This window comes from Esox lucius, chromosome 1 (assembly GCF_011004845.1).
Source record: "Esox lucius isolate fEsoLuc1 chromosome 1, fEsoLuc1.pri, whole genome shotgun sequence".
Classification (NCBI taxonomy): domain Eukaryota; kingdom Metazoa; phylum Chordata; class Actinopteri; order Esociformes; family Esocidae; genus Esox; species Esox lucius.
Window position 1 is genome coordinate 27,777,590 of NC_047569.1, and position 17,013 is coordinate 27,794,602.

General features: G+C 44.0%; 1 protein-coding gene across 4 annotated transcripts in view; it reads right to left on the reverse strand.

The window, feature by feature from the left end:
• Window positions 1-17,013, reverse strand: part of limk1a (LIM domain kinase 1a) — a 73,042-nt gene that overhangs the window by 4,419 nt on the left and 51,610 nt on the right. For all 4 annotated transcript variants that reach the window (XM_010905391.3, XM_020050473.2, XM_010905473.3 and 1 more), the window contains 12 exons: window positions 10,041-10,150; window positions 9,065-9,256; window positions 8,182-8,287; window positions 7,721-7,917; window positions 7,081-7,270; window positions 6,726-6,812; window positions 4,810-4,941; window positions 4,394-4,453; window positions 3,872-3,937; window positions 3,017-3,170; window positions 2,819-2,874; window positions 371-528 (listed from right to left, as the gene is read on the reverse strand). In XM_010905391.3, the coding sequence (XP_010903693.1) occupies window positions 371-528; window positions 2,819-2,874; window positions 3,017-3,170; window positions 3,872-3,937; window positions 4,394-4,453; window positions 4,810-4,941; window positions 6,726-6,812; window positions 7,081-7,270; window positions 7,721-7,917; window positions 8,182-8,287; window positions 9,065-9,256; window positions 10,041-10,150 (1,508 nt within the window). The remainder of the gene's footprint in view (window positions 1-370; window positions 529-2,818; window positions 2,875-3,016; window positions 3,171-3,871; window positions 3,938-4,393; window positions 4,454-4,809; window positions 4,942-6,725; window positions 6,813-7,080; window positions 7,271-7,720; window positions 7,918-8,181; window positions 8,288-9,064; window positions 9,257-10,040; window positions 10,151-17,013) is intronic.

Here is a 17,013-nt window from a genome sequence, read left to right on the forward strand (position 1 = left end):
GGTACTTTCAAATCATTCCTGATTTGGAGGAGCTACAACGGTTGGAAAAAAGAGTGATAGTTGCCTGGAGAAAACAGACTACAGACTGCTCCTAAGTAGCGCTCATCTCTGCCTGTTCCTTAGCTTAAGCTCAGAGTAATTATTAGGTGTTACTCATGTTAAGTGGACTCTTAGTTTAGACAGGTTTCAGCTTTCTGTTTAGACTTTTGTCTCAGTCACCTATTTTTGGATTTAAGAAGTGTGTTTGGCTGCTTTGAGATTTTGAACCTGACACCTGTGCTTTCCTATGTTGTTGAATACATAATCCACTTAAAGAAAGATTGTTCTGCCACAGCATGTTGAAACAGAGCAGGTTTGCGTCACCACTCACCGTTTCTCAGGGTCCAGGTCACAGCAGAGGGCAGCCATAGGAAAGAAGGCCGGCGGGCAGTCTGGAGGGCAGAAGTGCTCTAGGAAGCCAGTCACATTCAGCCCAAAGTCATGGGCCCTGGGCAGGTAGTCTGGGTCTGCATTCACCCTACCGATGATCTGGGGGCGGTGTGAGACAGAGGCTCAATGATAAGAAAACACAACCTCGGACATACAGATAGAAGTTACAACACATTAGTCAGAAACTGTCGTCAGATATCACAGCTCCTCTGACTTAATGTTCGGACACTCCCAGGCCCAAGGGAAAGGAAGTCCCCAATGACAGGGTTTACCAATAGCATAGAGGGACTGTGGGTGTGCCCAGTGGGACCCGAGGGAGCAAAACACAGAGCCACAGCAGCCATCTAGACCACAGGCAGCCCCTGCCCCTGTCAATCACCTGCCACATGAAGGGAACCTGCCCTCTGTAATCCTGCCTCTGAGGAGGCCCGGGCTAATGATGTCAAAGTGGAGACAGACTCACTGCATCTGTCACAGATGCATTATTTTAAATACAGAACTGCTAGGGCAACACTAATGGTTACCATACTGCTGGTATGGTCTTTCACGTGCTTTCTTTAGTGGCCATTTTGTTTTTCAAAAATATGGAGTTGAGTGACCTTGTTCACAGATGTGTCGGATCTGTGAACAAGTTTTGCTGATGAGTCAATCAGTGTAATTTTGTAAATGTTGGATATCTATGGCAATGTTTTGTTCATTAACACGTTTTGTCAAACGAAAGCTAGGTGGTTTCACACATACAGTGGATATAAAAAGTCTACACACCCCTGTTAAAATGCCCGGTTCTTGTGATGTAAAAGAATGAGACAAAGATAAATAATTTCATAACTTTTTCCACCTTTAATGTGACCTATGACGTGAACAATTCAACTGAAAAACCAACAGAAATCTTTGAGGGGGAAAAATAAAAAACAATAACCTGGTTGCATAAGTGTGAACACCCTTAAACTAATACTTTGTTCAAGCACCTTTTGATTTTATTACAGCACTCAGTCTTTTTGGGTAGGAGTCTATTAGCATGGCACATCTTGATGTGACAATATTTGCCCACTCTTCTTTGCAAAAGCGCTCCAAATCTGTCAGATTGTGACAGATTTGCACAGCCAATGCACAGCCCTCTTCAGATCACCCCAGATCACATGTTCAATTGGATTCAGGTCTGGGCTCTGGCTGGGCCATTCCAAAAAGTAAATCTTCTTCTGGTGAAGCCATGCTTTTGTGAATTTGGATGTGAACTTTGGGTCGTTGTCGTGATGAAAGGTGAACTTCCTCTTCATCTTCAGCTGTATAACGGACGCCTGAAGGTTTTGTGCCAAAATTGCCAGGTATTTGGAACTGTTCATAATTCCCTCCACCCTGACTAAGGCCCCGGTTCCAGCTGAAGAAAAACAGCCCCAAAGCATGATGCTGCCACCACCATGCTTCACTGTGGGTATGGTGTTCTTTGGGTGATGTGCAGTTTTGTTTTTGCGCCAAACATACCATTTGGAATTATGGCCAAAAAGTTCAACCTTGGTTTCATTAGACCATAACACATTTTCCCACGTGCTTTTGTAAACTTCAGCCGGGCTTGGATGTTTTTCATTATATGAAAAGGCTTCTGTCTTGCCACCCTCCCCATAGCCCATTCATATGAAGAATACGGGAGATTGTTGTCACATGTAGCACACAGCCAGCACTTGCCAGATATTGCTGAAGTTAATGTTGCTGTAGGCCTCTTGGAAGCCTCCCTGACCAGTTTTCTTCTCGTCTTTTCATCCATTTTGGAGGGACGTCAAGTTCTTGGTATTGTCTGTTGTGCCATATTTTCTCCACTTGATGATGACTGTCTTCACTGTGTTCCATGGTATATCTAATGCTTTTTCTGACTGATATCTTTCAACAATGAGATCCCTCTGATGCTTTGGAAGCTCTCTGCGGACCATGGCTTTTGCTCTGAGATGCAACTAAGAAAATGTCAAATTTAAATGATGGCAGGTGTGTAATGACTTCTATTTAACATGAGTTTGAATGTGATTGGTTAATTCTGAACACAGCCACATTCCCAGTTATAAGAGGGTGTGCACACTTATGCAACCAGGTTACTGTAAGGTTTTTATTTTACATTTTTCCCCCTTGAAGATATCAGTTTGTTTTTCAATTGAATTGTTCACATTAAAGGTCACATTGAAAGTGGAAAATGTTCTGACATGATTTATTCTTTTACATCATAAAAACCTGCCATTTTAACAGGGGTGTGCAGACGTTTTATATCCACTGTACCTACGGAAAACAAACCATTTACCCCCTCCCAGATTTCACTGAAGGACAATAAAAACTTTTTACTGCCAATATTTTACATTGTCTCGAGCAGAGATTATTTACATATTCAGCTGTCTGGGGCACTCACCTCACAAAGCATGATCCCAAAGGAAAAGATGTCCACTTTCTCATCGTAGCTTTTGCCTGAGGGGAAGACATTCCAAGGAAAAAATGACGATATCGGAATACTGACCAAGTATAAACAGCATGTGGTTCAGAAACATCTAAAGAATTCACAATTTGAAGTAAAAACTACACATGGTTAGGTCATTAGATCATCACACACCATGGATCATCTCTGGAGCCATCCAGTAAGGGTTGCCAACTACAGTGTATCTCTTTCTGCGGTCAGGCTTCTTCTGCAGGAGACTCTTGTCCTGTATCTTATCTTCCACCATCAGCCGAGCCAGCCCAAAATCTGCCACAACAACACTGTTGTTCTACAGGGAGACAGGAGGGACATAAAGAGTCACATCTACTGTAGAACGATACTTCTAGTAGAATAGCAAACACTGCAAACCTACCCACTTCAGAATGACAGAGAGAGAGATGTACAAATATAGAGATCGATGGAGAGAAAGATAGAGACCAATGGAAAGATAGAGCATTCTAGCTTTCCAGATAGATGGAGAAAAGAGATATAGGGGAGACAGATGAGAGAAAGACAGATGGAGACAAAGAAACATTGAGAGATTGCTGGAGAGAAAGCAAGAGAGAAGGATTGGGGAAAGTGAGAGATAGGTGAAGAGAAAGTGAGAGAAATGGAGATAAACACAGAGAGAGCGCAGTCGACAACACAATGAGAGAAAAGAGGTAAAAACACAGAGAGCAGGAAGAACATGTGTCAGCTTGATAACAGCACCGGTCCAAACCAAAGAGGAGCCCAGAGACCCCAGACCAGCCATGCTCAATATAAAGCCCATCATATGACCTGGTCTGTTTACCAAGTAGTGCAATCCCCATCCTGGTCAGTTGATCTAATACCGTCAGTTAACACACCTTTATCCTGTGTATCCTGTGTCAATAATCCCCATTATCATACCTCACTCAGAGAGACAAACCTGTATTCCAACCGGACGGACAGGTACACACTCTTAATTCTGAAAGAAAACAGAGAACATACCGCGCATTCACCACTCACCTCTCTGACAAGACAGTTGTATGAGTTCAGGTCACGGTGGATTATGTTCATGGAATGCAGATATGACTAGAAGATTGAGAGAGAAGGAAACAGAACAGGGGTTAGCCTAAACCTCCAACTAGTATTTACTAATTCAACAATGTTCCATTGTTGCTGAACATTCTTTCCAACACTCGTCAGAGTATACCCTTTGTAAATTCACTAATCTACAGTCATGTGCTACATTCATCCCATTAGGTTAAACCGAAATCAAAGCTATACGCTATGACTACCCATGATGCTCTAATCCTAAAGCAATTCATATGGGGAAAAACTGCCATAAACGCGTAACCAATACTGCGGTTACACTTCCTCCAGATCTCCACTTGAGGGCAGTGTAGGCATGGATAATGTAACTGCACTGTGTCCTGGAGACGCCCCAACATGGTCACCGGCTCCGGATACGGTCCACTGTTTGTTTCATTAAACCACCACTCTAGAGGCATTCGGTTACATTCTGTTAGCCATGGGCCATTCACTCACCATCCCTGCAGCAATGTCTTTAGCAAAGCTCACTCTCTGGTTCCACGGATAGTTGGTGTCCTGTTGATAAGACAAAGCAAGGAAGTCAGACCCTGGCTATTTCAAAGAACATGAAAACCAACGAAGAGAACTAATGTGAGCCTTTGTAATCCTAATCCAGTAGCGTCTGATGGTTGAATAAATATACAAGACATGGCTAACCTCTTGCAGAGACACAGCCACCCAACCACACACACACCAGCGGACACTTCACTAGTTTATGAAAATGTCACCCACATATCCATTCTGAATTAAACACAAGGTCTAAATGAAATATGTTTTTTAACCTGGTGGATGCCACGTTCGGCTGGTATCTCAGGTTTTTTTTGTGCTCCTTGCCAGGTTAGTAAAACATGAACCTGCACTCCCCTTCTTACCATTTTCTTGATGATCTCTCTCAGGGTGCCTCCTTTTATGTACTCTGCGATGAAGTTGAGCCTCTTGTCCTTGTAGAGGACGCCGATGAACTTCAGCACGTTGGGATGATCCAGACACCGCATCACCTTCACCTGCACACACACAACAGGGGGGGAAGCACCCAACACTTAGTTCGTCCAAAATTCAAATGTTCCTCCAAATCCACACACCAAAATGATAGACACATAGTTATTTTTTCAAACAATCCATTATTCGGGCTCTGTCCCTGTCTGTAGTGTTATTACCATAGTCTAAATTTGTAAATGGAAACGGTTCGTGCCCTTATCGCAAAGCTGCTTTGCAAGCAGAAAACTACTCCAAAAAAATACTCCACCACCTGCAAAACCATTTCCTTTTTGGGGGTTATCTTGCTGTTGCCTCTCCAGTGCACCTGTTGTCACTTTCATTTGCACCAAAACAGGTGACCTTGATTCACAATAACTTATGCTTCCTAACTGGACAGACTGATATCCCTTTATCAGTGTATTTAAATGAGTTGCTGTTATAATGAGATGATTTCATGTCCCCTTAATTTTTTGGAGCAGTGTATTTTGCCAATAAAACAACATACCCCATAATGACAAAAAATATATAAATAGGCACAACTTTCTAAAAACTTGCTTTGTCATTATGGGGTATTGTGTATAGATTGATGACAAAAGAAGAAGATTTAACATATATATTTACTTTCCAAAATAACTATAATTATACAAACTGTACATTCTAAAAATAAGGCCAGGAGCCTTTTTAGTTCAACTACAGAGAATTCGGGAGCATCAAGGAGCTGGGGGCTGTGGTACATTTGGTAAAGCTAGTAGTTATATGAACTTGTGGGTAGCTAGATCATTTTGTTATGGCCCTCATCTCTCTAAGACAGACATTCCTCTGTTCAGCATTTCAATGATGTCTTGATTCTTTTCTCCCGGTCTAAAGCATACAAGACATCCCCACTCCTGTCATTAACTTGACATAATAAGGGTCATATGTGTCTATTACAGTCTCCCAAAGGGAAACAGACTGATTAGGCCCAATTTAGGAGGTAAACACTACATTACACTGTGATTTAAAATGGCCACCAAAGCCAAAGGCCACAATTTGACTATCCTGTCTCTACCATAGACACCAATCCATCAAACAAGTTCAAACATCTTGAACTTAGAAGCTCAGGAAACCCTTCCCAAGGATGTGCTTTGGCTGCTGTGTGATCAGTTTATGAGAGTTGAGCCTTTCCTCTGTAATTGGACTGTAACGAAGGGCACTAATAAAAACAGTCGTAAAATGAACCGTAGTCAGCATTCCCCTTAATGTTTGTTGGTGGGCCGTCATGGCCCGTTGTATATGTACTGCTAACAGTTATTAAAGAAACTATGGTGTTAAGCTGCAAACCTCAGTCAGTGCTGTATGTCCTGAAGAGTAGAATGCAGTGTTTGTGGACCGTTTCTGTTTATCTGGAGGGATACATGGGGTCCTCTACTAATGACTACCTGTCCACAACTCACGGCCTAATGAGAGCTGGGGTTCTTCTAAAACGGTACTCTGGTTTGAATGACTCATCTGAACAAGGCATTCAGAGCATTAACTGCATTCTTTGGCCAGCCCAACTCATAAGAAAGTATGTGACCTCTGTCACTAAACTAAGCCAAACCATTGTTCTTGAAGATAAATGGTTTGTACACAGTACAGGATAATAGTACTGTTCTCAGAAGAAGTGGGAACCCTGGTTTTCCATTGCATGTGGTGGTTTTATAGAATATTCCAAAAATCCTATTGTTTAGTCAAATTGCATATCCAATGTTTCTCTGAAAGTTTCCCGGTTTTATTCCTAATGGGGACACATCAGCAAAGCCACCGAAGTCAAGGGAGTGATGTCACCCACCTCTTTTAAGAATGTCCTCTGTGTCTCATCATCGAAGCGAATCAGCTCCTTCATCACCATCACCTCTCCAGTCTCTCTGTGGGTCACCTACAGAAACACACACACCATCAGCCTGCACGCCCAGGACACGGGGACACTCATGTCCTGCAGTGAGCTCATCCCCCTCAGGATATCTTCATTCTCTGGTCTAAACCAAAGTAAATCTATGAAGTATCATTGCTGCCATCTCCTGGCACTTTTGAGAACAGAATACACTTGTACGCAGTAACATTTACATTCCGTACTATGAAGGTGCTGGAAATGTCTCCAGAAAGGCCATTCTATCCATTTTAAGGGAACAGCCTGAAACACAGACCTTGATGGCCTGGCCGAAGCAGCCTTTTCCCAGCACCTCTCCGTGGATGAGATCCGAGGGGCGGAAGATCCGGTGCATGCGACTGTTGGACACCACCCTCAGAGACTCGGAGCGATTAATGTCCTTCCTCTGAGAGAGAGGAGACGCCGCGTTACTGGAACACGGGGACTTATCAATACTGTAGCTACGCCTGGAGAGAGAGGAGGAGCAGGAGAAGAGGAGGAGGAGGAGAGGATTGAAAGGGAAATGGCAAGAGGGACAGAGAAAGAGATGGAAGGAGTGGAGAGAGAAACAGCAACAGTCAGTCGGGGGTTACAGTATCACGGACGGCCATTTTGTCCTTCAGTGTGTAATGGAACTGCCAGACCTGTGGTGTGGCATTGGTCTGCCAACTATTAACAGGGCAGACTTATTAGGAAGTGGGAACAGGCCTGCAGTAACACATATACTTACACATCTGCATCACTGAACTGAGGTAATGTAATGAAATACAACAAATCAGCCCATTCATTTGCAACAACAACATTCCTCCTCGTCCATTGGATAGTGAACATATCTAAACATGTTTAGAAATTGCCCGGTCCTTTACTAGCCTGTCGTGCTGTTACATTTACTGTCAGTGATAGTGGCTTGTCCTTACATGATCATTCGTGAGCGCAGGTTGTTGATGTCTGGGTTTGGGGGCTGGGTGATGGGGAGGATGGGGCCGGGACAGTCAGACAGGGGGGTGGTCAGGGGTCTGTCCATCGTCTCCCCGTCCGAGCCGCCCTGGTCCTGGGGGTCATGCTCAATAGTCAGCTGCAGCAGACGAGTGGTCTCCTGGATAAGCAGGTCAATCTGGTGGCGCAGAGAGTGGACATGAGTTGTAAAGCATTAGCGAGTAGCATAACATGTAGATGGTAGAACATCGAGCACAGGGCTACGAGTGCGGATGTTTTGAGATCCATCGACTCCCTGCTCTTATTCAGGAGATTAAAAGTGAGTAAGGTCTTCAACATGAATCGTAACGATTGAATCTAACAGCAACAACTGAATTTGCCCAATGTCAATATAATGTGTGTCTATGAACGACACAATGAGATGTGATGGCAGCTAGGTTACCTCATCAAGAGGAACGTTCCTGATAGGTGTTCCGTTGATCTCTAGGATCCGGTCTCCAACATGTATGGAGTTCTTCACATCTGGACTGATCAGCTCAGAGTCCACCCTGAGATTAGCAATGAAAGAGGTATGGGATTTAACTGACACTGGATTTAAATAACAACTATTTCACTTCAATGATGTGCCTTTCACAGACTTTCAGGTCTATTGTTGAAGGGATAGCTCGGCCCAGGTTCCTATTTGGGTAAATATCCACTTACCCTGAGTTGTTCCTGAAGGCACACGAAGTGTTCAGCAGTAGTCTTCCGCTTGCAATGCAGCTTTTTAAAAGCAGGACGTACTGTTTCCATTCATGAATTTGTACGATGCTAATAAAGCTAATTACAGACTGTATTGTTTTGAAAAATTTGCCTTCAGAAACAACTCAGGGTATGTGGACTTTTACCCAAATACGAATCTGAGCCGAGCTATCCATTTAAGCTCCCCCCGATTCCTAACCATGTCTTCCTCCCCCGTCCCTGCACATCTCTGCCTCCCCCCGTCCCTGCACATCTCTCCCTCCCCCCTTCCCTGCACATCTCTCCCTCCCCCGTCCCTGCACATCTCTGCCTCCCCCCGTCCCTGCACATCACTCCCTCCCCCGTCCCTGCCTCCCCCCGTCCCTGCACATCACTCCCTCCCCCCGTCCCTGCACATTACTCCCTCCCTGCACATCTCTGCCTCCCCCCGTCCCTGCACATATCTCCCTCCCCCCATCCCTGCACATCTCTCCCTCCCCCGTCCCTGCACATCTCTCCCTCCCCCCATCCCTGCACATCTCTCCCCCCGTCCCTGCACATCTCTCCCTCCCCCCTTCCCTGCACATCTCTCCCTCCCGACTCACTGTGATACCCTGACAGTGTGTTCAGGGTCGTATCCATTGGGGCTGACAGGCTTGTCGATGGAGACGGAGATCCCTCTGCGGCCATCTGTGGATGCTGGGATGGAGACCAGGGTCACTGTGTGGGGAATCCTGGAGCATGGTGAGTCGGGCTGGGACACCGGCGTCACAATGGTCTGGTAGTAACAGTGACCACTGTGGAAAAGGGAGTGAGGAAGGTGAGGTGTGTGTGTGTGTGGGGGGTCCAGCCCATTGTTCTTTTAGAAAATACTCTCCTCTATGTTTCTCCAATATAATAAATTAAGCATTAAAACGCCTGTACATTAATAGATATTTTTCAAGTATAACATTGTCAGAATGTACTTCGGATGGATGTTAAGTGGCACATTAATGATGTAACCAAGCACTCATCACTGACACATCAACTCCGAGTTGACAGAACAATGACTGCTTTGTTTCCATCAACAGCCATCCCTTCCTGTTGTCTGCTTGACTCTCTATCTATGTGTGTCTCCTACGGTACCCCCTTCCTCTCCTGGCATCATCTGTTTCTCTATCCACCACCACCACTTCTGCTTCAGGCTACAGCCATCATGCACAGCCGGTCTGGAGTTACAAAAAACACTATGTACACGCTTTGTACAACACTTTGTACAACACTTTGTTCAATTGGCTTGCGTTTGAGCCTCTAATATGATAGCAAAGGTTGAAAAGCTCCTGCTGAGGGAAATGTTTCTCAAGCAGAGAAAACAATAAAACAAAAAATAAATCTGGTGCGCATCTGTCAAAGGACTGCTGCCCAGTGTCCATGTTTTCGTCAGTGAGAAGCACCACTAGCAACATGTCATGATTGGGGAGGACCCATAGCGACTGTTAAGAACTGAACACGTTGGCTGGATGTTTTGGGGCTTCAGATTAGACTAGTTGATAACTGCAGGACAATCACCAGGTCTCTGAGTCTGTGAGAAATGAAACTCACCAATACAGTTTCGACCTCTCCACGAGAGCATATGTGTCTCCGTCCCCGATGAACGCTCTGCAGTTCAGACACGTGAAACATTCTGGGTGGTACTTCTGTTCCCCCGCAACCTAGGAGACAAGAAAGTACAGGCTGGATCAGAGACAGCTAAGACACGCCTAAATTATTCCTTATTATTATTCAATGTATTGTTTTATTATTAATGCAATACTTTATGTAGCCTAATAATTGAAATAACAGAGGTTGTTCAAATGACTATTTAAATGAGTGAAATGCTAGGCAAAGAAGAAAATCATCCTGAACACAATGATTGGGTAGAAACACATACAGTAAACAAACTGAATGTTTAATAATTGTTCAGATACTTCAGAATTACTATAAGAAATGTACATTAAGGATGTACCGCTAACCAAATTTGAGCAACATATTGGATGCCTATTGGACTATACATCGGTCCATTCCTACGCATATGAATCAAGGTGGAAGGGTGATTACTAGCTCAATGAAACAGAATCACTGGAAGAACAATAGAATTAGGGTCACAGAATGGTGACCCTGGTAAACACATAGTCGCTCCATGTGGTTCTCTCTCCCTTTCCCCTTCTCTCCCCTGACTGTCTGGTTTTTGGTGTATCACTCTCTTTCTCATTGTGTTTCTGCTCTGATCAGCATAGGGTTGGGTTTGGGGTGGTTGTAGAATGCATTCAAGAGCTGCAATAATCTGCAATTCAAATGTTCCTAAGAGGAAGATTTCTGTTTGCAGGCATGTGAGGGATGGGGGAATACTGAACAAAGAAGAGTAGCCAAATCTATGAAATATGAGGAAATAGAAAAAGACAGAGAGATGGTTTGGGAAGTGTGGGACTAGCAATCCCATTAAAAGTGTCCTACTGTTAAAACGGATTCAGGAGGCAAAATGAATGAAATCAGGATGATCAATAATGTCAATGTCTGTATGTCTGCCCTGACCCCCTGGGGAGTATTCCCATGGAAACCAGAGAACCTATACAGTACCCTCAGGCTACCTAGAGGAAGTATGTTGTTAAAATAATGACATAATGAATGATTAAGCAATTAACATGAATAGATCATCGCGGCCACAGGAAAAGCTGCCTGACTGTTGGGGCATTAACGGACACAGACAGTGTGTTATTGGGAATCATAAAGCAAACACAGACAATGGAGTGTTGAATGCCTGACCCATCTTTGTACACTTTTGAACTATCGTTGTTTATGTATACCACAGAGTAGATTGATTTAGGGAATGAACCAGACAATGTGGGGTTGTGTAATTGGTTTCCATTCGAGCTCTGCAGCTGACAGGACACGTAATGGGTTGTAGAGCAAAAGCAGCCCCAGGGCTCAGTGAGTCAGCCCTTCTATGCCGGAAGGACACGGTGCTATGTGACTGTTCCAGCACATCTGTTTGACTAGCACAGCTGTGCTAAAATAGTAGTTCTAAAACAACCAAGTGATTGTTTTAAACAATCGGAAACAACGGTTTACCAAAGTAATTTGGACAAAATCTTTACAGTAAACATATTCATACTACTCCAACTATCCAAGAATATAATCCTGACACATCTGATATTGCCATATTAACCAGCTTGTAAGTATTTGATTTGCCATTTAATAATTATACCTGATTGGTTATTGATTTGATTGGCATCGTACTCAGCCACACCCTGTGATTGAAAAGCGTGTCCTCTCAGGCAGGCCTCTGCTATTGCTGCTGCTGACAGTCATGGTGTCTTCCATTGTTCTGAAATCATCAATTATCCTGGTCTTCAAAAACAGTTGTTCTGTTTTCATTAAATTGCAGTGTGGCCTATTCATCACCCTGTAAAAGGTGTTGGGTTCAAGCTGTGTTGGGGCTGAGTTTTAGTTGTGTCCCAGGTCAAAAAACATGCAGGATCATCAACGGTACATCCGTAAAGTTTGCCAAGGTCTTCTGGAACATTCCAAGTCCTTCAGCCTCCGGAGGTTACAGAGGTACTGATGTTTTTGGACCATTTCTTTGGGATGTGCGCACAGAGGAACTTTTAATCCCTTCTAAAGCATCCCTGTTATTGTGTAGGGGGACGTGCCCTGTCTTCCAAGTCCTGAAATACTTGACCTTGATTTTGGATGTAGAAGGCAGGAAAGGATCTAAATGACTTTGAAAGAGGGCTCATTATTTGGTCTCGACCAGAATGAAAATGCTCGCATCCACAGGGGATGAGGGGTCACTGAATGGTTCACTGAATATGAAAACGATGTGAGTCAGAAGCTATGGCCTTCGCAGTCACCAGCTCTCAACCCAAATTAACATCTATGAGAGTTATAGAAGTGTTAGACAGCACTTCATCACCGCCATCATCAAAACACCAAATGAGGGAACCTCTTTTGGAAGAATGGTGTTCCAACTTCCATCCTTCCAGTAGAGTTCCAGAAACTCACAGAAGCTTTGCCAAGGCACACTGTAGCTGTTCTGACGGCTCGCGGACCAACACCTTGCTGAGACACTTCATGTTGTTTTTCTCATTCATTTGTCACGTGTTTGTATGTTAGTAGTACAGGTTTGACTAGTGAGTACGAAAAAGGAATGGGAATAGGACGAATTGTTTGGGTTCCCATAAGGACATTAAAACCAGAAATGTGTGTGTGTGAGTGTGTGTGTGTGGCAGGCAGTTGCCCGTCTCAGGTGTGAGCTACCGTGGGCGGAGTAAGGACAGATGGACGGAGAGACAACTGGCAGCTGCTGCTTCACATAAAGAAAATAACCCTACTTGAAGGGTCCTGAGGGAGGACAGAGCAGACTGGGAAGAGAGAGGGGGAGGGAGAGGGGGAGGGAGAGAGAGAGAAAAGGAAGGGAGTGTACAGCTCTTCAGAGGATGGTGAAGTCAACCCAATACACTACTGAGGATGCTGCCTGTCCTCTAGTAGGGGGAGACGCTGCCTACCCTCTAGTAGGGGGAGACGCTGCCTACCCTCTAGGAGGAGGAGACGCTGCCTGTCCTCTAGTAGGGGGAGACGCTGCCTGTCCTCTAGTAGGGGGAGACGCTGCCTACCCTCTAGTAGGGGGAGACGCTGCCTGTCCTCTAGGAGGAGGAGACACTGCCTGTCCTCTAGTAGGGGGAGACGCTGCCTGTCCTCTAGGAGGAGGAGACACTGCCTGTCCTCTAGGAGGAGGAGACGCTGCCTGTCCTCTAGGAGGAGGAGACGCTGCCTGTCCTCTAGGAGGAGGAGACGCAGCCTGCCCTCTCTAAATCCATAAAACACTGAGGAGGAGCATCTGAAGAGACTAACTCTGCTGTCAATACGTTACCATGACAGCCTGTCTGGTACAATCAGTACATTTGCTTATTTAAGACCCGATTTGGACCCTGTTCTGTGTTACATAATATTGTACTTTCTTTTACATTTAAAGTTGTTTGAGTGTTATCTGTCATCCTACTAAATGGTTAAGGACAAACGATTTTGCAGAAACTATAACATGCACCTATCTCTGATATGTGACTAATTTCTTTGTATTTTCTTTTCTTTTTAACTTTATTTAACAAAACTAGAGACCTGAAAAACGAATTCTTATTTACAATGACAACCTGGTGAAAGCCATAACAATTCCAAGACATTCAGTTTCGCATAGAAAACAATGGAAACAATCAAAAAAAATTGTGTGCAATGTAGTAATAGAGAATATATCATCATTTAGAGAAGCGGACAGCTGAAGAACCCTTTTTGGTCCTAGACAGCACCCTTATTCTAAGATTGTACACTGTATTGCTCCCCAGAGCCTGTTCCTCTTCCTCTCCCTCTCTCTATTCATGTGGGTTGAGCGGTGTGAGCGGTGTGCTTTGGTCATGTGGTACACACACGGTCTCCGTGACAACAACCCGAATCATCAGCATGCTTCCTTGGGGAGGTGAGGGGGGGCAGATAGTACCCAAGATGAGCTGGGTTGGATGCCATAGAGAAGCATCTGGAAACAACGCGGGGGGCAGTTAACTTGGGGGTGGAGCTGCGGCCTGGTGAACAGAGCATCTGACCCACTCCCGAAAGGATGAAGGATCTGATCCCTGAGCTTCGGCGAGGTGAAAAAAAAAAACGGTTGTTCTGTCCCTGAAGAAGACGATCTTTAAATGTATTTACGGTTATTTTAACAGGCTAGTTATTAAGAATGTTATACATTCCTTAACCCAGTATACGTAATAAAACTACACATTGGTGTATAGGATTATAGTTCTAAAGATAAAATATTAACATTTCAGCATGGAAGAACAGTACTTTCTCACAGCCACCTTTATTGCTCCCAGGTGGTGTCTTTAAATGACACTGTATTTTCAATCAATTTGCCTGGTTAGGTATTTCGAATCAATGATAACTGCTTACAGCCCCAATGGGGGACTTTTGATTAAGAATTTTTTGAGAAACGCAACGCATCTGGTAAGAGATATTTGGAAATTCCTCAAATATGATTAATTAAAATGTTGTCTTTGTCCAGTGACTCATCTCTTTGCTTCCTCTTCTTACAACTGAAACAAAACCATTGCAAACAAATGGTATTTCCATGATGCCTCAAAACAAAAATGATAAATGCACAGTGAGTTCTGTTAGAAAAACAATGAGGGTAAAAAAAACCCAGGAGATTTTATGACAAGACAGCCATGAAGTGTCATCTCAGTACACAATTGTGTCAACAAAGTTTTAAATGGTGCGTGTTTGTGTGGGGATGTGTGTGATCAGACTTGTGGAATGTGTATGGCTCCTGTTGGACCAATCAGAGGTATTTATGACCTCTGGTGTCACAATGACCATCCCAGGCTTTCTAGTGTAAACAACAGGTGACGGGAAGGCCGTTTTTTTTAAAGGATTCATTCTGAAAAAGGTTTTGTGCAACATGATAACTTCACACTGTGATGTAGCCAGAACTACTCTGACCACAACGCAATCCAAATAAAAGTAAATAATGCCTCTAATCCTTTCTACCGTAGTCTACTTGTTTTTGGGTTCTGTTATTAAGTGTCTTGAATGTACCATTCGTCACCACACGTTATATTGGTTATTTGAATAGATTTGGAAGCTTGGTGTATTGATGGTGTAGTCTATCCTTTGTGCTTTCCATTCCAACATACCAGTTAGAATGCTTAACCAATACACTGTTTGTTTTCATACAGTGTGCTGTGAGGTGCATACTGGAACTGGGATTTAGCAGTATGTTTACTTTAGTTTTCTTTATGGACCTTTGTGTGGGCATGTGAGTGATCTCGCTGATACAGTGATATGGACCATGTGTGGAGAGTCATGGGGACTATAAACACTAGGATCGACCCCCCAACTTTGACCACACCCTATTACCGGCCGTTGGAGGACTCAATCGTCTCAAGCTCGCCATTAAAAAGCATTGCAAAATGGCAGTAAGTTCTGCTATTAAATATACCCCTCCAGCGAGCCAACCACAGATGTTTTGAGAAATGTAAGCAGTTAAATTTTAGATTTTAGATGAGTTGCAATTCGTGAAATTCGACCTGCGCATTAAGTAACATCAAAAACAGACATCACATAATACCAAATTGGTCAGTCTTTGCATTTTTCTTTAACCGAAGGCAAGCAAGGTAGCTAGTTTTCTAGTAAACACTTCAGTTGATATGTATCTTTTAACAAAATGTTGCTAACCAACTAGCTGAAAATTATATTTCCATTGACATTTTAAAATGCTATTCCTTTACACACAAGTTAACGTGTATTTCACCAATAATCACAGAAAATTGATCAAATAATTCCATGGTAAAAGATATATTTCAAAACTACTGTTGTAGATGCTGATAATAGGCTTTTTTATGCTAGCTACATAGGGTATGACCCCTGATGTCACTTATCCCATTATATAAACACTAAACACACACACAGTTAATTAACAGAATAGAAACCCTGCACACACACACACACACACACTGCCATGACTTTACCAACACACTCCAGAAGAGAGTGTAACAGTGACCCAAATCTGTGACAGTGACACAAACCTACAGCAACTTGATGTGATGCAAAGCTGCTATAAAGAGCTTCTGGATCCAGTTAATGTAACTAACCAAATTGTTGGTGACATTTATCATGTTAATAGAACTGTTGCAGTAGTTTAACTTAAGACCTCTTAAGACTTTTCTTATTTTGAGACCTTATGACACAGTAAGAACACTTCAAACCAATAGACCACCACTACGTGTTTGCAAAAGATCTATGAAAACAAAAGTCTAGGTCAAATTCCCCAAATTCTTTGAGGGATTCGAAATTCCAACAGGATTGGGGCCATGCATGCGAGGGTGCAGAGGAGGGGGATCATGCATGCAGGGGTGCCGGGGAGGGGGATCATGCATGCAAGGGTGCTGGGGAGGGGGATCATGCATGCAAGGGTGCTGGGTAGGGGGATCATGCATGCGAGGGTGCTGGGGAGAGGGATCATGCATGTGGGGGTGCTGGGGAGGGGGATCATGCATGCAAGGGTGCTGGGTAGGGGGATCATGCATGCGAGGGTGCTGGGGAGAGGGATCATGCATGTGGGGGTGCTGGGGAGGGGGATCATGCATGCAGGGGTGCTGGGAAGGGGGGTCAGGCATGCGAGGGTGCTGGGGAGGGGGATCATGCATGTGGGGGTGCTTGGGAGGGGGATCATGCATGCAGGGGTGCTGGGATCATGCATGCGAGGGTGCTGGGGAGGGGGATCATGCATGCGGGGGTGCTGGGGAGGGGGGTCATGATCACTCAAATCTCCATGAAACAGATGGACAAAAGGTCTTTTATAAAAACCCAAACTCAGGACATAATTTCTATCAATTCCACAACACCTCCAATCAACAGAAGTTGGATTCCATTTCGTCCACTGCCCCCCTTTCTGCTAAGACATCAATTGGCAAAACAAAGTAGGCTTAAATTGGTGTCTGACAAACTAATTTTGAATGAATAAACAGGGTAAATATGAGTAGAGTGCAGACAC